Here is a 22,094-nt window from a genome sequence, read left to right as displayed (position 1 = left end):
ATTAGATTTGGATTACGGCACCCTAATCGGCCTCATTTTAACTTAAATATCTCTTTTTTAAAACTCCTCCTGAATCTCCCTAGAAATATGTTTTGAGGTACTATGGGGTACCTCAAAGGAGCTTCAACATATGAATTTGGGGGAAGAAAATTCAGTCCATAGGAGGCAATTCCCTATTCCCCCGCTAGCTCCCAGCCCAGACCCAAGCAACCGCAAATCACTTTCCATCTCGATGGATTTGAGTTGCCTATTCTTGACATTTTATATAAATGGATGAGATAATATATGGTCTTTTGTGACTCTCTTCTTTCACTTAACAATGTTTTCAAGGTTCATTAATATTGCAGCCTGTATCGGTACTTTCTTCCTTTTTACTGCCAAATAATATTCCATCATGTGAATATACCAGTTTTGTTTATCCATTCATCTGTTGAGGGACATCTGATTTGTTTCCACTTTTTGAATACTATGAAAAATGCTTCTATGAATATTTGTGTACAAGCTTTTGTGTGAACTTGCTAGGTCACACTGTAACTTTATGTTGAACCTTTTTTTTTTTTTTGAGATGGAGTCTCGCTCTGTCGCCCAGGCTGGAGTGCAGTGGCGCAATCTCGGCTCACTGCAAACTCCACCTCCCGGGTCCACGCCATTCTCCTGCCTCAGCCTCCTGAGTAGCTGGGACTACAGGCACACACCACCACACCTGGATAATTTTTTGTATTTTTAGTAGAGACGGGGTTTCACTGTGTTAGCCAGGATGGTCTCGATCTCCTGGCCTCATGATCCACCCGCCTTGGCCTCCCAAAGTGCTGGGATTACAGGCTTGAGCCACCACGCCCGGCGCCTATGTTGAACCTTTTGAAGAACTGCCAATCTGTTTTTCTATGTGGCTGAACCACCTTACAATTTTACCAGAATGTATGAGGGGTTCCAATTTCTCTATAACCTCACTTGTTATTTTCTTTTTAAAAAAAAAGTATAGCCATCCTAGTGGGTGTGAAGTTGTATCCCAATGTAGTTTTGATTTGTACTTTCCTAATATCTGATGATGTTCAGCTTCTTTTTAGGTACTTGTTGGCCATTCATATTATATCTTCTATGGAGAAATGTCTATTTAGACCCTTTGGTGACTTTTTTTTTTTTTTTTTGAGACAGAGTCTCGTTCTGTCACCCAGGCTGGAGTGCAGTGGTGCAATATCAGCTCACTGCAACCTCCACCTCCCAGGTTCAAGTGATTCTCCCACCTCAGCTTTCCGAGTAGCTGGGACTACAAGCTCGCACCACCACGCCTGGTTAATTTTTGTATTTTTAGTAGAGACGGGGTTTCACCATATTGGCCAGACTGGTCTTGAACTCCTGACCTCAAGTGATCCGCCGGCCTCGGCCTCCCAAAGTGTTGGGAGTACAGTTGTGAGCCACCACGCCTGGCCTTTGCTGACTTTTTAATTGGGCTCTTTGTCTTTTATTTTTGAGTTCTAAGAGTGCATTATATATTCTGGATACAAGCCTCTTTGCTATACTTTGAATGTTTGTTTCCCCAAACTTCATGTTGAAATTTGGCTCCCAGTGTTGGAGGTGGGCTCAGTGGGAGGTATTTGGGTCGTGGGTTGGGAAATCCCCATGAATACATGAATGCCCTCCCTAGGGGAGGAGGACTGAGTTGGTTCCTGCTCTGTCAGTTCCAGAGAGAGCCCGTTGTCAAAAGGAGCCTGGCCCCTCCCCTCTCTCTCTTGCTCCCTCTCTCGCCCTGTGATCTTTGCACTCGTGGGCTCCTTTCACTGTCCACCATGAATGCAAGCAGCCTGAGGCTCTCACCAGATGCCCAGTCTTCCAGCCAGCAGAGTCATGGGCCACATAAACCTCTTTTCTTTATAAATTATCTAGCCTCCGGTATTCCTTTATAGCAACAGTAAACAGACAAAACCAGGTCTTATCAGATATATGATATTTGCAAATATTTTCTCTCATTCTGTGGGTTGTCTTTTCATTTTCTAGATGGTATCATTTGCAGCAACAGTGTTTAATACTAATGCGGTCCAATTTATTTATTTTTTCTTTGGTCACTTCTGCTTTTGGTGTCATATCTAAAAAGCCTCTGCCGAACTCAAGGTTATGAAGATTGCATGTATGTTTTCTTCTAAGAGTTTTATAGTTTTAGCTCTTATATGAAGGTCTATGATCCATTTTGAGATCATTTTTATGAATGATGTAAATAAGGTTTCAACTTGAGTCTTTTGCATGTGGGTATCTAGTTGTTTCAACACCATTTATTAAAGCCTGTTCTTTAGCTTGACGCCCCTGTTGATAATCAATTGACTGTAAAGTTAAGGGTTTATTTCTCAACTCTCTATTCTATTTTTTTTCCTGGCTCTGTGGCCCAGGCTAGAGTGCAGTGGTGTGATCTTGACTCACTGCAACCTCCACCTCCTGGGTTCAAGCAATTCTCCCACCTCAGTCTCCCAAATAGCTGGGACTACGGGCGCGCGCCACCATGCCCGGCTAATTTTTTGTATTTTTGGTAGAGATGGGGTTTCACCATGTTGGCCAGGCTGGTCTCGAACTCCTGACCTCAGGAGATCCACCTGCCTCAGCCTCCCAAAGTGCTGGGATTACAGGTGTGAGCCACCACGCCCTGCCTGGACTGTCTATTCCATCAATGTATACACCTGTCCTTATTCTTTTTCAAGACTGTTCTGGCTATTCTATGGTCCCTTGCATTTCCAAATGAATTTTAGGATCAGCTTTCTAATTTCTGCACAAAATAAAAGGGGAAGCAGCTGGGATTTTGACAGGGATTGCATCGAATCTGTAGGTCAATTTGGGGTCTCTTGCCATTTTAATAATATTAGCTCTTTCAACCCATAAATGGGTATCTTTCCATTTATAGGTTTTCTTTAATTTCTTTCAGAGATGTTTCATAGTTTTCAGTATACAAGTCTTAAACTTTTTTTGTTAAATTCATTCATAAGTATTTTATTCTTTTGATGTCATATAAATAGAATTGTTTTCTTAACTTCATTTTCAGATTCTTCATAGCAAGTCTATCGAAATACAATTGATGTTTATATGTTTATCTTATATGCTTGGACCTTGCAGAACTTGTTTATTAGTTCTAATAGTTTTTGAGTGGGTTCCTTAGGAATTTCTATAGGTAAGATAATGTCATCTGAAAATAGAAATGGTTTTACCTGTTTTTGTAACTAGAGTTCTCTTGGAACACAATGACATCCACTCACATATGGTCTATGGCTGTCTTCAAGTCAAAGGCCAAGGGAGGTAGTTGTGTTCCCGGAACTAAGCCAGGTCTGGCTGCCTTTTCTTGAGATCCAATAACGAGAAGCAGACAAACTAGTAAAGAAGGGAATTGGCCAGGCGCGGTGGCTCATGCCTGTAATCCCTAGCACTTTGGGAGGCCGAGGCGGGCGGATCACAAGGTCAGGAGATCGAAACCATCCTGGCTAACACGGTGAAACCCCGTCTCTACTAAAAATACAAAAAAAAAAATTAGCCAGGCATGGTTGCGGGTGCCTGTAGTCCCAGCTACTTGGGAGGCTGAGGCAGGAGAATGGCGTGAACCCGGGAGGCGGAGCTTGCAGCGAGCAGAGATTGCACCACTGCACTCCAGCCTGGGCGACAGAGCGAGACTCCGTCTCAAAAAAAAAAAACAAAAAAAAAAAAACGGGAATTTATTGCTGTAACCCGATACAGGAAGAAGGCCAGAGATAATTCCACCAGACCAACTCAAAGTGTTACAATTGCTTATATAGGTTGGGGTTATGTGCCTATGTGCAGCACAACATTCGCTAAGTCTATTGGTAACTAATTTTGTTTCAACTAGAAGGTCAGAGGCAAAAAAAATGCTTGTGGGAGACAGGCCCTTGGGGGTGGAGGTCTTTGATTTCATAAGAACCTCAGAAAGATTTTTCTAAGATATGTGTAAGACGCCAACTTACTGTGACCTGGGAAAGGCTGCTGAGGATGTCTTCAACAAAGGATATGGCTTTGGCATGGTGAAGACAGACCTGAAAACCAAGTCTTGTAGTGCAGTGGAGTTTTCTACATCTGATCATGCTTACACTGATAGAGGGAAAGCATCAGGCAACCTAGAACCCGAATGTAAGTTCTGCATCTATGGACTTACCTTCACTCAAAAACGGAACACAGACAATACTCTTGGGACAGAAACCTCTTTGGAGAATAAGTTGGCTGAAGGGTTGAAACTGAGTCTTGATACCATCTTGGTACCGAACACAGGAAAGAAGAGTGGGGAATTGAAGGCCTCCTATAAATGGGATTGTTTTAGTGTTGGCAGTAATGTTGATATAGATTTTTCTGGACCAAGCATCTATAGCTGGGCTGTGTTGGTCTTTGAAGGGTGGCTTGCCGGCTATCAGATGAGTTTTGACACAGCCAAATCCAAATTGTCACAGAATAATTTCGCCCTGGGTTACGAGGCTGCAGACTTACAGCTGCACACACATGTGAACGATGGCACTGAATTTGGAGGTTCTATCTACCAGAAGGTTAATGAGATTGAAATGTCAATAAACCTTGCTTGGACGGCTGGGAGTAAGAACACCCGTTTTGGCATTGCTGCTAAGTACAAGCTGGATTGTAGAACTTCTCTCTCTGCTAAAGTAAATAATGCCAGCCTGATTGGACTGGGTTGTACTCAGACCCTTCGACCCAGAGTCAAGTTGACCCTTTATCAGCTTTAATCGATGGAAAGAACTTCAATGCAGGAGGTCACAAGGTTGGCTTGGGATTTGAACTGGAAGCTTAATGTGGTTTGAGGAAAGCATCAGATTTGTCCCTGGAAGTGAAGAGAAATGAACCCACCATGTTTTGGCCTTACAATTCTTCTGTGAAATTTCAAGAGTGTGAACTTTTTATTCTTCCAAAAAATTGTAATCCTCCCCACGCTGAAGGGGTTGCAAGTCCCTCCCGGGAGGAGGCGCTGGAAAGCATGCCTGGAAGCTGTCATGTTTGTGCCACGTTTCAGTTCTGCAGTGTTATTAAATGTGTTCCTCGGCAACAGTGTAGTGTCATGTTAGAGGAGACGATCTGAACCTCCAGTTGGTACCTTGTGTCCTGCATGTTCACACCATTTTTTTCATGACTCTGTAATATATTGGTCTCTGTGCTATTGTGGAATCTTTGATTTTGCATCAGAGTAAAATAAAATAAACCCATCACATTTGGAACATAAAAAAAAAAAAAAAAGCAAGGCCTGTCTCCTGTGGTACCAGAGTGATTATTTCTATCTTACCTCCTTTACAGCTTGGTCCGGAGAGCTGCTTTAGAGTCTCCGATGAATCTATTCGAACAGCTGCCTCTGTTACCTTGGCTCGTCTCAGATTTTGTCGACTGGAGGCAGGTCCTGGCACTAGGAATGTTAGACTCTATTATTTTGACTTGCTCCTGGTTAGGGAGAAGCCCATGCAAGGCTTCTACTGACCATATGTTTTATTTGTAGCTTTGATGTCTGGACACCGATTTCCCTAGGTTTAACTATTTGCTCAGTGTTAAGGCAGCACTGTGGAAATTTGTGTAACTGGAGTGCTGTGCAGGCCTGTCTGTCGACTGTCATGCAGGCCTGTCTGTGTGATTGTCAGGGAGAATTGGCCTGCCACAGTTGTGACAGACCAAATGGCTTTGAAAAAGCCAAAACTATTTACCAGCTGGTCCTTTGCAGAAAGCGTACTGACCCTTGTTCTGCAGGAGTGTCTTTTCTGTTTTTCACTGCCTCTAATTAATTTCTTAATTTCGAAATAATGTATTTTCTGTTCTCAAGATTTTTGTTTGTTTGTTTTCCAATTGCTGTTATGCAAGATCTTCTTGACTCTCCTCATAACTTCCCTACGATTCCCTCCTTTAGACATGCCACATTCTGACTGCTCAGCCTGGCAGGAAGACCGTGCCTCCCTGAGTGGGGAGGCTGCAGCCTTTAAACTTCCCAACACCCCGACCCCTGAAATGTCTGCTCACATTCAGAGGCCCAGGCCTCCCGGCCTCATTGCCAGTGAAGTGCCAGTGGCTCCCACAAAGGCCTGGCTGCCAGAGTCCCCACGGTAATTGTGAGACAGCAGGCAGGAGAAGTGACCGGGAAGTTTCTTCCCCAAAGCTGATGGTGAACGGGCCCCCAAGCTGGGACCCAATGACTAGCTGGGAGTGAGGAGAGATTTTGGCTTTCCTAGGTGTGAGCTGGGTGGGGCTTCCCTTCCCAGTGGCCTCAGGGCTCCTGGGAAGGAGCACGGGCTCCAGGGGGACCCTTAGGCCCCTCTAGGATGGATGGCTGGTTGTCCCAGGCGTGTACTTGGCTTAGTTTTCTTAATTCAATTAAGTGGAGACATTAAGTTCCCATAAAGTGGGAACACTCAGACTTGGCTCCAGAACAGCAGGCCTGCTCCCGCCCAGTCCTATGACACAGCCAGGTGGGAGGGGGGACCCTGGAGAAACTCCAGCCAGCCTGCCCACTGAGGTGGAGCCTCGGGAAGTTCACAAGGTTTGCAGTAGGCAGGAGCCCGGCCCCTCCTCTTCCTGTGTGGAACCTGGGATTCCAACTGCCGGGCGGGAAGCGCTCTAGCGGAGGGACTCTGGCCTTGCGAGAGGAAAACCAGAAAATTCTGTAATGGGGCTCTTGAACCCCCATGCTCAGCCGCTCCCGCCCTGTGGGGTGTACTTTTGTTCTCAATAAATCTCTGCTTTTGTTGCTTCATTCTTTCCTTGCTTTGTTTGTGTGTTTTGTCCAATTCTTTGTTCAAGATGCCAAGAACCTGGACACCCTCCACAGGTAACACTAGGTCCTCCTTCTCTCCTTGCAAACAGTGGCACTAAGAAGTTGCCCTCCACAGGACAGGTAGCAAAGATTCTCCCCCAGCCCCGTCTGGCCACGCTTCTTATTGATGGGTCCAGATCTCTAAGTCACCCCAGCAGAAGGCTGGAGTGCTCCCCGGTATGACCATAGGGCCCTCATCCCAGAGTCACCCCTCCTGCCTTCAAAGCCAGTAAAACATGATCTTAGGGAAATTGCTTTTGAGTGGAGGAGCCCGAGAGAGGTGAAGTTAAAATAAGCTCCAGGCCGGGCACGGTGGCGCACACCTGTAATCCCAGCACCGTGGAAGGCCAAGATGGGCAGATCACCTGAGGTCAGGAGTTCAAGACCAGCCTGGCCAACATGGCGAACCCCCATCTCTGCTAAAAAAAAAAAAAAAAAAAAAAAAAAAAAAAAGCTGGGTGGGCGTGGTGGCGGGAGGCTGAGGCACCAGAATTGCTAGAACCAAAAAAAAAAAAAAGCTCCAGCTTTGAACCACAGACCATCTTCAAGGTGTGGAAGCCAAAATGGACCAGAAGTAATTTCTATTTCCTGCCAGATAGAACACAAGCAGGAGCTGTGGTTTCCAAAAATGCCCGCGCACACGGGCTAGTGGTCTCTGACCCTCCCAGGGCACTGCTTGGGTTGGAATGGCGGCGCTCACTCAGGATGCCTTCAATTCTGCACTGTCACAAGCCCACAGGGCTGGAGAGGCTGGCAGTACAAAGAGGAATGAGACTCACTTGCTGGTCTCATGAAGTTCACAGCCTAGCTGGGGAGCCTGCAAGTAAGAAGACAATCCCGATGCAGGAGGGCAGGAGTGTGACTCTGAAACAGTGTAGAGAAGGAGCCTGCAGCCTGTGGTGGGGGAGGATGGTGCTGAGAGGTCCAGGGGAGACCTGACACATAGGGGGATTGAAGATGATTTGCCGGGCAGGGCAGGAGAGGAGGCAGACACATGCTGAGGAGCTCAAGGCACATTAAACGAATGGATGAATGAAGGAAAACTAGCCATGCTGTGTTTAAGGAAAACAACTGCTGGTAATAACTGAGTTGGGCAATGAAATTAATGGTGTGAATGAAAAAGGGGTGCAGGGTCACAGGTGGTCCCCCAAACCCCTGAGACATCTGTGGTTGTCTAAGCGTGCTTTACTTTGGATTCTGGCATGCATTTGTAACTCACTTATGCTGGTTAATATGAACCAGACATGGTCTCATTGGTGAATCATCAAAAGCAAGTGTGTTTCTTTCCGTTATTTGCGGTGAGTTTCGTTTTGGCAAATACTAAGTAATGGAGAAGATGGTCCATGGGGCTGGCTCCTCAGCAGTGACCCCAGGGCTGGAAAAACTTCAAGAACTGGGAAGGCAGTCTGGGGCCTTGGAGTCTGCAGAAATATATGCTCATCTGGCTCTTATTCCAGTCACCTGTGTGACTTCGTGGGGCCTGTTTCATCACCCTCTGGACAAGTAGGTTGGATGAGATGCCCTTTGAAGACTTCCTAGCTCTGTTATCTGTGACTCTGTGGCTATCCTGAACCCAACAAACAGCCAAAATCATCTTTCCTGCCTCCCTTACAAATGGGAATTCCAGCCCAGGAGTGCTTGGAGGCATGGGTCGTCAGCCTGGCTGAGTGTCCTGCACCACACACATCAGATGTCATGAAATCACTGACTCTGGCAAGGAATCTTTCCAAATCCTAGGACTGGTGACCTCCAGAAATAAGTCATTTGGGGGAGCCACATGTCCAAATGTTAATTTTCTTTTTATCAGAAGAATGGAAAACATGAATTTATGTACTTTTAAGGAATAAAGCCTTTGTTCAGAAAATGCAAAACGTGCCAAATAGACTGTGGTTTCAAATTATGTTTCGTTAAGGAAGAGGGGAGGGGAGGCAAGGGGGAGGGTACTGAAGAAGGGCAGAAAAGGCCTTTCTCGGGATCTACTTTGTGTGGACGTCGGCATCTCATCTGAGCCTCAGCAGCACCTGCCAGATGGGCTTTAGGATTCCCACCTGCCAGCGGAGGAATGGAGGTCAGAGAGGGGTGAGCTGGAGGATTAACACAAGGAGCCTCTGACTCCCCACGCATCCCGGGGTCTGTTAAACAAAGACCAATGCCCACTCAGGTGGAAGCAGGGCACACGATAGGATGTGAGTGGTCCCAATCTGTCTTTTCTCAGCTCTTCCTGCAGCTCATGAAGCCCTCTGATGAACAAACATCAGATGCAAGAAACAACCTCTCCAGGAGCAAGATGGTAACAACCCGTCAGACTTCAGGGCAGCAGGGAAAATACCTGATCTGGATGTCAGAGTGGGCCACGTGCTGAAAGAGCATCAATAAACCAGGCTGCAAACAAACAGGCCTGTATCCCAAGGTCTCAGCACAGGACTTTGATAGGCAGTGACCAGGGGTTAACCTTTCCTTTCGATAGCACTGCTGGAATGTCTCCAGGTGACCTGAGGCTTGTCCATTTTAGTAATTTTTAGGATGCAACAAGGCTCTCCTGTAGCAAAGAGACCACTCTTGAACTTGTGAAGAGACGGACAAATGAGGTTATGAGAGGGTACCACCCTCAGGGGCTGCTACCAGGGCTGTAGATCATGGTACCCTTTCAGGTTTGACAACTCTGGGCTTAAACAAATACAGGAAGGAAAGCAGAGATGCTACAACCAATCGCTAGGGAACTCTGAAGACCTGTACACGGTGAGGGAGGTACAAGGAGACAGGGAGAGAGATAAGCACATAGAGACCCAAACTGCAACCCATGACACTGATGTTCAACCCCAGCAAACTAGAACGCATGGGCACTGGGACTCCGAGTCAGAAAAACGCTGCTTGAGACTTAGCTCCACCATTTACTGTATCTTGAGCAAAACTGCTTAACACACACAGCCTCTCCTCAATCCTGGACAGGAGGAAAATAGCGACCCTTCATTGCCCTCCTAAGTGCCAGACACTGACAAACGCCTTAAATGCCCTTGTTCAGACCATTTTTTAAAAGGTAGCTATTAACGTTCTATGACACAGGGAGAAGGGAGGCAATAGTGCCTATACTGGTAACGCATGAGGAACTTTGCCTTCTTTTTTTTTTTTTTTTTTTTTGAGACAGAGTTTCACTCTGTCTCCCAGGCTGGAGCGCAAGATCTCGGCTCACTGCAACCCCTGCCTCCTGGGTTCAAGTGATTCTCCTTCTGCAGCCTCCCAAGTAGCTGGGATTACAAGTGCGTGCCACCACGCCCGGCTAATTTTTTGTATTTAGTAAAGACAGGGTTTCACCATGTTGGTCAGGCTGGTCTCGAACTTCTGACCTCAGGTGATCCACCCGCCTCAGCCTCCCAAAGTGCTGGGATTACAGGCGTGAGGCACCATGCCGGGCCGGAACTGTGTCTTCTTACACACGGGGAGTGAGACCCGTGTGACAAACGCATTTAAGGCGTTTGTCAGTGTCTGGCAATTAGGAGGGCAATGAAGGGTCGCTATTTTCCTCCTGTCCAGGATTGAGAGGCTGTGTGTGTTAAGTAAGGAGGATCTGGGGTTTCCGGCCAGCAGTGAGATTCACTAACCTTTAGGAAAGATGGGGATTTAAAAACCAGAGACAACCTGGACGAACTGCTTTACGCTGTGTATGGTAAATGTGATTTTTCACAGGCTGTGGTTCTGAGACGCCGTGTGGGCTCTTGTTGAGCTGGGGGAGATACTTCGAATACTGATATCGCCCCAAAGCTGCAACTCTCCGGCCCCGCCACGGCTCCTTATGTACAAAGAGAAGGAATCAGTCGTCGGTGACCTCGACGGCCCTCGGATCTGGGATGCCCCGAGTCCGAGTGGGCAGGGTGCTCAGCAGGGCCGGGTGACGGGAATCAGGGGGCCATCGAGCACCGACCCTGGCTCCCCCGGTAGCCTCTGTGAGCCCTGGGGTCAGGCGGGGACTGCAGGAGCGTCCGCGCCGGGAAGGAGCGCACCGCGCCACGTGCCCGCCCGGCGCCCCGCCCCCACCTCGGCCACGCCCCTCGCGCTTCCCTCAAAGCCCCGCCCCTCAGTCCCGCCACTCTCGTCCGCCCCGCCCCTCGCAGCCTCAAGCTCGGCGCTCCCGGAGGCGCAGACGGTGGGGCCCCGCGCCTTTTGTGTCGGGCTTTGACCGCCGCGCGCGCTCATTCACCTCAGCGGCCGCGGGCGGAGGGGCGCACGTGCGCGTAGTCCCCTCGGCGGGCGGTGGGGCGAACAGCAACGCGCGTACCCTAGCTCTCGGCTGCTGGGCTGAGGCTAGCCCGCGCGCCCGCCCGCTTCTCCCTCGAGGACTCGGAGCCGCCTGCGCGCTCGCCAGGGGCCGCCGCCCCGAGTCTCAGGCGGACGCGCACGCGTTCCCGCCTCCCGGACCCCAGCCGGCTCGCCCCATCCCCCGGCGGCGGCCCCCAGGCACGCGCCCGCGCACACGCCGGCCCGGGCACGCGCCCGCCAAGATGGCAGGGGCCGGGGCCCAGCTGTCAGTCGCCGCCACCGCGGCCCTTCCCCGCAGCTAGCGGCCCCGACGCCCACCCGGAGAAGATGAGCCCCCGCTGCCCCCCGCAGCCCAGTCAGACGCGGAGCCGCCGCGCCCGGGGCCGGCTCCCCCGCTAGCGCCCGCGCCCCGCGCCCCGCCGCCGCCGCCGCCGTCGCCGGGTCGCCCCTGGCCCGGCGCGCCCGTCCCCGGCAGCGACAATGAGGTGAGTCGGGGCCGGCGCCTCGTGGGAGGCGGCAGCGGCGAGCGTCGGAGGGGCTGGACTGGGGGCCCGCGGTGCCCCCGAGGGCGGGAGGGGGGCTCCAAGGGCGCGGGGGCGTCCAGAGGACCGCGGGGGCTCTGCAGAGATTCGGGGGCATTCAGAGCGCGGGAATGGCTTCGCGAGAGTCGTGGGGGCGTCTGGAGAGCCGGGAGGGTCTGCGGAGCTTGTGGGGGGCGGTGTTCTGCAAGGGACAGGCGGCGCTGGCTTTGGCTGCTTCTGGGGTCCTCTTAGGCTCCGGGGGCCCTGCGGCGGCCTGGGAGGCAGACCCCCGCGGGCAGGTGTGGCCGCGTCCCGACCGCGCGAGGACCGAAGTTGGCTGAAGCCCCCGTGCGGTGCCTTCCAGCCCGGAGGAGGCTGGCCTGAAGCCCCCAGGCCTTGCCGAAGCCTCCCCCCGCCAGCGCCCAGAGCCGCGTTTGGGCTTTTACAGGGGTAGTTTCCCCTCGACTTGGAGCCAGTCACCCCCTTCGTCTCCTAATTCTCAACCCTCCTTTTTTTTCTTCTTGCACGCCAGTAAAGTGCAAGGCCCGCAAATGTACCGCTCATTGATGTATCACCCAGCTGGGGAGCCTGCTGGTTATCAGGCCAAGAAATAAAACCTTGCTTCTCCCAGAAGCCCCGTGCCCTCTCCCAGTCGCTAAACCCTCCCTTCCTCTCCAGACCCTGTCGTGACTTTTTTGGGGTAATCACTTTTTTTTCCCATTTGTAATTTTACTTTCTAAACACGTATCTCGTAAAAACTGTAGTTTGTAACTATAGTTTCCTTTTGCCTGTTTTGTGTTATTTATGTCCATGAAATAATACAGTATTTTGTGTCTGGTGTTTTTCAAGATGTTTTCGAGATCCATCCATTCCGTTGTAATCGTTATTCATTTTTATTGATTTATAGTATTCTGTTGTAAGAATATACCACAGTGTACGCATTCTACTGTTACTAGACATTTTAGTTGTTTCTAGCTTTGTTGGCTATTAATAATGCTGTTATGGATATTGTTGTGTCTCTCCTCGTGCATTCAGTTCGATTGGGTATATATCTAGTAGAATTTTTAGGTCAAAAGATACGCACATCTTTAGCATTAGCACTAAACACCAAGTTGCCAAAGTGGTTCTACGAGTTGACATTCTTACCAAAAAGTGTGTGAGAGTTCTTGTTGCTTCACATCTTTGTCAACACTTGGTATTGTCAGTCTTACATTTTAACCATTCTGGTGATTATGAAATGATAACCCATTGTGGTTTTAATCTGCAGTTTCCTATTGACTGATGAGGCTGAACATCTTTTCATTTTTATTTGGTATATTTTCTGGAGTGCTTGTTCAGATATCTTGCCCATATTTCTTTTGGGTTTTTGTTTGTTTGTTTTGTTTTGTTTTGAGACGGAGTCTTGCTCTGTTGCCCAGGCTGGAGCGCAGTGGTGCGATCTCAGCTCACTGTAACCTCTGTCTCCTGGGTTCAAGTGATTCTGCTGTCTCAGCTTCCCGAGTAGCTGGGATCACAGGTGCGTACCACCACACATGGCTGATTTTTGTATCTTTAGTAGAGATGAGGGGTTTCACCATGTTGGCCAGGCTGGTCTCGAACTCCTGACCTCAGGTGATCAACCCACCTTGGCTTCACACAGTGCTGGGATTCCTGGCATGAGCCACTGCACCCAACCTCTTTTGGGGTTTATATGTCAAGAAAATAGTTTCCTGTAAAGTATTAGAAAGCTCACACGTGTTTTCCCTTTTACATTAAGATATATGGTTCACCTGAAATTCATTTTTGTGTAACATAATGTGAAAAGGGTTAAATTTTATTTTTACTTAACACCATTCTTTTCAGCACCATTTATTAAAAAGATAATCTTTTCCCCACAACTCTGTTGTACCACTTTTGTCATCTTCCAGTCTTCCCTTTGGAGTCATTTTCTTTCTGCCTGAAGAATAGTATTCTTCAGTGCAGGTCTGGCAACAAATTCTTAGTGTTTGTCGAAAAACGTCATTATTCTTCATTGTTTTCTTTTTTGTAAGTTTTATTGAGATACAGTTCACACACCGTAAAGTTTACCCATTTAAAGCCTATGGTTTAGTGGTTTTTAGAACATTCAGTTATACAACCATTACCACATCTAATTTTAGAACTTTTTTCCATTTGTGAAATGTGTTTTTATTAGTTATAGAACTCTTGGTTTGCCATTGATTTCTTTTAGCATTTTAAAAAGTTAATTCACTTTATTTTTCTTGTATAAAAATCCTACATTGTATAGTAGCCATAGCTGGAGCCTGGGTTCTCTGCAGTGTAGACTGGTTCCTAGTTTCCTCATAGGTAGACTTGGTGAATACTGTCTCCTTCCAGAGGTTGGGGGTCAGATAGCTGTAGGTCTTTGAGATGACATTAACAGTGGCCTTGGTGAAGTTGCCTAGGGTGGCAGTGCAGCCCCTGACTGAGGTGTGGCAGTCCTTAATGCCAGCCATTATCAGCAGCTTTTTGGGCACAGAGATCAAGATGAAACTATTGTCTCTGTGGATGGAGATGAGGTGTACCAGCAGAGAGCTGAAGTGGTCTGTGACCTTGCAAGGAATGCCATGGGGCTTGCCAGTGTTGTCTCCTGAGATGCCTCTCTGCACGGGGACAGTGGAGAGCTTGGCAAAGATGACGACTCCTTGGATGGTAGTAGCTACCGTCTTGGAGCATTTAACACCCAGACCGACATGGATATTTTAGTCCCCAATGGCAACAAGTGCCTTGAATCTGGACCACTGGCCATTGCAAGTCTGCATTTTTACTGGCATAAACTTAAACTCATCCTTGAGGGTTGCCCCCAGGAAAAAGTCGATGATCTCAGCCTCCTTGATGGGCAGGGAGAGGAGACAGAGCTTCAGGGACTTGATCTTCATGTCCTTGACTATGCTGCCCAGTTTGATAATGGGGAGCTAACTCCTTGGCCTTGGCCTTGCCACCACCAGCTCCGTGGCTCCAGCCTTAGCCCTGGATGCCACTGCCGTGGCCTCCCATTTTGGGGCCTCTAGGCCCTTCCACTGCACTGGTCTCATTTGCCATTTGGTGTTTTCTTTGAGAACTCTTGTAGCATTTTAAAGCTATTTCATTATCTATGACTTAGTTTCTGTTGAGAAGTCACTTGTCAGTATGTTGTTCCTTTGAAAGTAGTCTTTTTCTTTGGCTGTTTTTAAAGTTCTCTCTGTCTTTGGTTTTCAGCAATTTTTCTATACTGTCCCTAGTATTGATTTCTTTTTATTTATAATTAGAATTTTTAGGGATTCTTGAATTTGTGGCTTCATATCTTCCATTGGTTTTGGAAATCATCAGCCATTAGTACTTCAGTTATTTCTTCTGCCCCATTTTCTCTTACCTTTCCTTCTAGGGCTGCAATGATATATGTGAGACCAGCAGTTCCCAACTTTTTTGGCACCAGGGACTGGTTTTATGGAAGAAAATTTTTCCATGGGGGGTTAGGGGGGTGGTTTCCGGATAAAACTGTTTCACCTCAGATCATCAGGCATCAGCTTCTCATAAGGAGTGCACAACCTAGACCCCTTGCATGCACAGTTCACAATAGGGTTCATGTTTCTATGAGAATCTAATGCTGCAGCTCATCTGACAGGAGGCAGACTGCAGGCGGTAATGCTCGCTCATCCGCCACTCACCTCCTGCTGTGTGGCCTGGTTCCTGACAGGCCATGGACCGATACTAGTTCATGGCCAGGGGTTGGGGACCCCCATGTTAGTCCATTTCACTATATCTTCTATGTCTCTTAACTGTTTCTCTGCGTTTTACATGTTTCTTTCTCTGTTCTTTATTCTGGTTATCTCCTTCTCACTGTCTGTCTCTTTTCATCCCCCCTCCTCTGCTGTATATAGTCTGCTATTAAAACCACCCAATGAGTTTTTAATATCAGGATTTTTAAAAATTATTTTTAAATTTCGTTTTTGTTTTTTATTTTTATTATTTTTCAGAGTCTCATTCCTTTGCTCAGGCTAGAGTGCAGTGGCTCAGTCATGACTCACTACAGCCTTAAACTCCCACCTTAGCCTCCCAAGTAGCTGCTACTACAGGCACATGCCTACATGCCCACATGCCCAGCTTTTATTTATTTACTTATTTATTTAAGTGGCAGGTTCTTGCTATGTTGCCCAGGCTGGTCTCAAACTCTTGGCGTCCAGTGATACTCCTGCCTCAGCCTCCCAAAGTGCTAGGATTACAGGCATGAGCCATTGTGCCCAGCTGATTTTTATATTTCTATTTGTTTCCATTTTATACTTCCAAGCTATCTGCCAAAATTATCAATCTTGTCCTTTATCTCCTTTAACATAGTATGTGTAATTATCTTAAAGTCCATGTTCAATTATGGCAATCTGTTAGTTGTTTCCAGTGTCTGTTTCTGCTGATTCTCATTCATATTGTCTTGTCTCCTTATGTGCCTAGTGTTTTTTTTAAATATATGGTAAACAGCATATTTGCAAAATTATTTGTAGGAATAATTTGAGGCCTAAGATGATGCTTTTTTCTTCCAGAGATAATTCACATTTGCTGTTGTCAGGCACATGGGAGCATTTACAATCAGGGTTGCCTTCAGTACAGTTTCAGGGACTGAAATAACTCTAAGCTGAGCTGCAGTTCTTGTGAAGACAAACCTGTTCTGTTCAATTTTCCTCCTAATGTTCTCTACTTCACCAGCACCTTTACTCTCCACCCCAACGCCAAACTTTTAGCATTCCCTTCAGAATTGATAAACACCCTTCAGGAAAATTAGCCTCAAACACTGAGCTCACTTTCTCAGGCTCTGACTTGCTTTCCTCCCCCATGCCTCCAAGCAGGCATTTCTTACATTTTTCCCAGCTTTTCTAGTTCTTTTTAGGTAGAGGATTGTTCTATTTCCTTAGTCCACAGTTACTATCAGTAAAAGTCCCTGATTTTTGCATTTTCAGGAACAGTTTGAGTCAATATTCAATTCTGGAGATTCATGCTACCAGGTTATGGAAGCTGTAGAGAACCGTGACACCTATTTTCTTGTGTTCTGTCCTAATTGTATTAGGTTATCTCTGCCAGTTTGTGAAATGCTTTTGGAATCAAGATAACTTTAAGAATAAATCTTTAACTCCTCTTAATAAATAATTAATTTAAAAAAATAGTTTAGCTCAGGTCATTAAAGCCAAAGATTGGGGGGGGGCAGGTACTTTTATCTCCTTTCCATGGTTCCTTTCTCCTGTCTTGATTTCTTTATTTATTTGATAAAAATTATGCTCTAACCAGTCCTCCTGAATAGAAATTTAATTTATTTTTTATTTTTATTTTTTAGATGGAGTCTCACTCTGTTGCCTGGGCTGGTGCACAGTGGTGCTATGTCAGCTCACTGCAACCTCCATCTCCCGGGTTCAAGTGATTCTCCTGGCTCAGCCTCCAGAGTAGCTGGGATTACAGACACCTGCTACTACGCGAGGCTAATATTTTGTATTTTTAATAGAGACGGGGTTTCCCTATGTTGGCCAGGCTGGTCTCAGACACCTGACCTCGTGATTCGCCCACCTCGGCCTCCCAAAGTGCTGGGATTATAGGCATGAGCCACTGTGCCCAGCCAGAACATTTAATTTTTGAGTCAACAGTAGCATAAGAGCATTCTCAGATCTCGTTCTTTGGGATCTAAAAAAGTCACGGATGGCCGGGCACGGTGGCTCATGCCTGTAATGCCAGCACTTTGGCAGGCCAAGGCAGGCAGATCACCTGAGTTCGAGACCAGCCAAGGCAGGCCAAGGCAGGCAGATCACCAGGAGTTCGAGACCAGCCTGGCCAACATGGCAAAACTCCATCTCTACTAAAAATACAATAGCCAGGCGTGGTGGTGGGCAACTGTAATCCCAGCTACTCAGGAGGCTGAGGCAGGAGAATCACTTGAACTCGAAAGGCGGAGGTGACAGTAAGCTGAGATCTTGCCATTGCACTCCATCTTGGGTGACAGAGCAAGACGCTGTCTCACAAAAAAAAAAAAAAAAAAAAAAAAGTCGGCAGGGCGCGGTGGCTCAGGCCTGTAATCCCAGCACTTTGGGAGTCCAAGGCGGGCAGATCACGAGTTCAGGAAATCAAGACCATCTGGCTAACACGGTGAAACCCCGTCTCTACTAAAAAAAATACAAAAAATTAGCTGGACGTGGTGGTGGGCTCCTGTAGTCGCAGCTACTCGGGAGGCTGAGGCAGGAGAATGGCGCGAACCCAGAAGGTGGAGCTTGCAGTGAGCCGAGATCGCGCCAGTGCACTCCAGCCTGGGCGACAGAGCGAGACTCCATCTCAAAAAAAAAAAAAAAAAAGTCATGGATGTAGAAATAAAAGTTCTTAAATGGTTTTTCCAGAATGAAGAACCATTTTTCCTTCCTTTTTTTTAGGTCAATCATTTTTTACACAGATTTTTAAAATTGCTGCAGACAGTTTAACCTGGTTCTCCATTGCAGACTGCTTATAGTTGAATATCTATACATGTATATTTACCTGTAGCTGAAGTACTTGGCTTTAGTACATGGATTTACATGAATCCAGGGGGACTATTCATTACCTTTGTTGTCAGTTGATTTGATTTGATTATTTAGAAGCAATTTGGTTTACCTATGATAACACTTTCCTTTTTGCTCAGTCCTAAATTTTTAAAATGAAAGTAACGTTATTATTTCTCTTGATAGATACTCTCATGAGAGTACATAGATATGACCTATTGCTAAAAGTCTAAAATGTAATATCCAAACCGTGTTCCTTTTGGAGCATCTCAGGAAGCCATAACACTGGAGATGCATTCTAACAAGTGAGCTAAACACTCGAGGCACATGTCCACTCATTTTAGCAAAAAAGTACTATTGAATCAACTTATTCAAATAATGAAGTCTGAGTCTTGAGTTTTTCTTTATTTTCTAGACTACTGCCTGGATTCTTGTTTCTCTTTTTCTAACAGACTCTATGTATTTTCATATTTTCATTGAGAAGTCATTTTTTGAAGCCTTACTGTTGTCTGGTACTGGATTAGATGGGGTAAGGAGGTGTAAGGAACTAGACACTCCCATCCCCCACTTTCACCGCCCATGCACAGATAATCCCCATACCTAAAAGATTTACAGAAACTTACTAGGTCTTTCTGCAGTTGCTAAAAAAAAAAAAAAAAAAAAAAAAGAAAACACCCACATATACACAATATGCAATCTATTTCTGCTTATATATTCGAGTCATTTATCCATTGGGAACATTCTCGTCTGTGAACATTTTCCCTATCTGCTTTTTTCAAAGATTTAGATACAGAAGTTAAAAAATTTCTAGGTCATTAAGTTTTATTCCTGATGATTTTTCCATATTTCTGACATTTAGGATATTGTTCTTCTAGAATTTTAATTATTAAACTTTTTTTTTTTCGGTTGTACGTGAAGTTGGCCCTCTATATCTGTCGATTCTGCATCTGTGGGTTCAACCAACCTTGGATGGAAATTTTTTTTAAAAAGATGGTTGTGGCTGGGCGCAGTGGCTCACGCCTGTAATCCCAGCACTTTGGGAGGCCGAGGTGGGCAGATTACGAGGTCAGGAGATCGAGACCATCCTGGCTAACACTGTGAAACCCTGTCTCTACTAAAAATACAAAAAATTAACTGGGTGTGGTGGCGGGCACCTGTAGTCCCAGCTACTCAGGAGGCTGAGGCAGGAGAATGGTGCGAACCTGGGAGGTGGAGCTTGCAGTGAGCCAAGATAGTGCCACTGCACTCCAGCCTGGGCGACAGAGCGAGACTCCGTCTCAAAATAAATAAATACATAAAAATAAATAAATAAAGGGTGGTTGTGTCTATACTGAACATGTACTGATATTTTTTCTTGTCATTATCCCCTAAACAATAAAGTATAACAACTATTTATATAGCATTTGCATTGTATTAGGTGTTATAAGTAATCTAGAGATGATTTAAGGTATGTGGGAAGATATACCTGGGCTATATGCAAATATGACTCCATTTTACATAAGGGATTTGAGCATCTGCAAACTTTGGTATCTGAGATGGGTCCTGGAACCAGTCTCCTGTGGATACTGAGTATGACTGTATAACAGTTTTAAAAATTCATTCTTCAAATGGTCTGAAATACGAGGTGGAGACTTAAATTACATTTTTCTCAAAATTGCTGGTCAGATACTTGATCATATCAGTAGTTTATATTGTAGAGATAACAGCAACATTTTCTGGGTTGCATGGCCTTGCAGGCATCTGGATCCCAACATCCTGGGGTATGTGGTTGTAGCTGGTAATGTCTACATGAGTGAGAATCACCTCGAATTCTCAGAAAGCTTACCTGCCTCCCCTAGGGCCAGTCTTGTACACGTGAGGCATGGCCAGTCCAGCCTGTCAATGGGTCTGATCATGAGCCAAGAACCACTTCATCTGGGCCAAGGGCACTTTATAGATATTGGAGTTCTACAGAACGCAGTGTGATTGCAGAATACAGTATAAAATACACAGGTACAAACGCAGTCCTCATTTCTCACCCTTAGCCTGTACTAGCTATCACAGTTGGGTCCAAATAGATTTCTGAACCTAGTGCTGCAAATTGCAGGTATGGGGCATTTCCTAAGGTGGCTTTTATAAGGGCTATAGAGATTCCGTGTGTATCTTTCCAGGCTTTCTTGTTCTGTCTGCCTGTTTTTAGGCCTGTGCCATTACCATATTTACCTTGTGGACAGTGATTTTAATTTGAGCGGCATCATTGTTTGATGTTATTTTGAATTTTGCTGGTTTGGTGATTTTGTTTGTATTTAATTTATAAATTTGTTTTTTGCTTATCTAGTTATATAAACGTAAGACATTTAAACTTAGTTTTATAGTTGTGTATATAAGCTGGGTGTGGTGTCACATGCCTATAATCCCAGCTACTCGGGAGGCTGAGCAGGAGGATGGCTTGAGGCCAAAAGTTTGAGACTAGCCGTGGTGGTGGGGTGGTGGCAGGCAACATATTGAGATCCTATCTCAAAAAAAAAAAAAAAAAAAAGTGTAGGCATCTGCTTTTCAGGCTTTTGGCTAGCACTTCTGTTGATTAAGAAAAATAATAGGCCAGGCATGGTGGCTCACACCTGTAATCCCAGCACTTTGGGAGGTCGAGGCAGTGGATGGATCACCTGAGGTCAGGGGTTGGAGACCAGCTTGGCCAACGTGGTGAAACCCCATCTCTACTAAAAATACAAAAATTAGCCAGGTGTGGTGGCGGGCGCCTGTAATCCCAGCTACTTGGGAGGCTGAGGCAGAAGAATCGCTTGAACCTGGGATGGGGAGGTTGCAGGAGCCGAGATCATGTCATTGCACTCCGGTCTGGGCGACAGAGTGAAACTCTGTCTCAAAAATAAAATTAAAAAAAAGAAAAATAATTATATATATAAGCTGAATGAATATAAATTAAATCATATTGTTTCACATACAGATTTTTCCCCTTTAAAGAGAATATGTGTACTGCCCATGTTTGAGGAACCTTGCAATAGACTTACCCTGTAGATACAGTGGGTGCACAATAAAGCAGTAAAGCAAATACTGTAAGAAAGCAAGTCATGAATTTTTTGTTTCCAAGTGCATATAAAAGTTATGTTTACACTGTACCATAGTCTGTTAAGTATGCAGTAGCACTATGTCTAGAAAATGTACATACCTTCATTAGAAAATACCTTATTGCTTAAAAATGCTAGCAAAGTGAGCATAATGTATTGGAAAAAATGATGCCAATAGATTTGCTCAGTGCAGTTGCTACAAACCTTCAATTGGTAAAAAACGCAATACCTGTGAAGCTCAATAAAGTGAAGCCCGATGAAACGAGGTCTGTCTGGATAAGCTTGATGAAGGGACTCTTGAGTTGCCAAATGAATATATCACAAGTGCTATAGTAAGAGTGGTGGTAACTCAGGGGAAAGCACTTCCAGCTGATGTCGGGGTGAGGGTGAGAAGAGTGGCCAGTCCCTTCATGAAACAGTTAAGGAGAGTTTGAAAACAGAATGGTATGATATAAAGAAGACAATATAGATCAGCATTGATCCTGCTCTTTACAGATAACCACATCAAACCTGTGGTGTAGTTCCTTTATCATCCCCAGGTATAAGTGAAACATTTTTACAAAATTGAAAGTGTACTGTATATTTGTATTGGGCATTGTACATTTGATATATGTGCACTTCCCTCTTACTAAATATTTTTTGAAAACAGTTAAAATAGCTGAATAATAGTCTATCAGATGGTATACTATAATTTATTCATTATATATTTTAATGGTATTTTTGGGACCAAAGGGTATAAACATTTTAAAGGCTATCAATATATACTACCAGAATGTTAATTTTGAAGAAGAGAGAAAGAGATAAAATTAGTGAATAGAAGTTTAATCCTAGAGGCTTAACTTGGAGGTTCTCCCAAAAACAAAACAAGCACCAAAGGAAGGACTTTGGGAAGGAATCAGAAGAGAGAAGTAAATAGAGTTAAGAGGGAGAGGGGAAAAAAAATACTGTACTTTGAAATGGTGTAGTTCTGTCTGCT

The 22,094-nt window shown here is 45.8% G+C and overlaps 2 protein-coding genes across 3 annotated transcripts in view; both read left to right on the top strand.

Annotated features, from left to right (window-relative positions):
- The first annotated feature begins 3,882 nt into the window (after window positions 1-3,882).
- On the top strand, window positions 3,883-4,915 carry LOC129487453 (voltage-dependent anion-selective channel protein 3-like). Of its 2 annotated transcripts, XM_055288216.2 has the most exons (2): window positions 3,883-4,523; window positions 4,608-4,915. In XM_055288216.2, exons 1-2 carry the CDS (start codon window positions 3,933-3,935, stop codon window positions 4,716-4,718), a joined length of 702 nt encoding a protein of 233 aa, XP_055144191.1. In that variant the 5' UTR covers window positions 3,883-3,932; the 3' UTR covers window positions 4,719-4,915. The 2 variants fall into 2 exon arrangements, with proteins under 2 accessions (XP_055144191.1, XP_055144190.1); XM_055288215.2 differs by having other exon boundaries at window positions 3,883-4,915.
- A 5,975-nt stretch (window positions 4,916-10,890) lies between these two features.
- EVL (Enah/Vasp-like) overlaps window positions 10,891-22,094 on the top strand; it is a 171,939-nt gene continuing 160,735 nt past the window's right edge. The window contains exon 1 of the mRNA XM_055288191.1: window positions 10,891-11,517. Coding sequence (XP_055144166.1) covers window positions 11,513-11,517 — 5 coding nt within the window. The 5' untranslated portion in view covers window positions 10,891-11,512. The remainder of the gene's footprint in view (window positions 11,518-22,094) is intronic.

This window comes from Symphalangus syndactylus, chromosome 8 (assembly GCF_028878055.3).
Source record: "Symphalangus syndactylus isolate Jambi chromosome 8, NHGRI_mSymSyn1-v2.1_pri, whole genome shotgun sequence".
NCBI classification, from domain to species: Eukaryota; Metazoa; Chordata; class Mammalia; order Primates; family Hylobatidae; genus Symphalangus; species Symphalangus syndactylus.
This window is presented reverse-complemented; position numbering and strand designations above follow the sequence as displayed.

Excerpts from the sequence above, each read along its gene's own strand:
- LOC129487453 (XM_055288215.2), top strand. The coding sequence starts at position 3,933 with ATGTGTAAGACGCCAACTTACTGTGACCTGGGAAAGGCTGCTGAGGAT.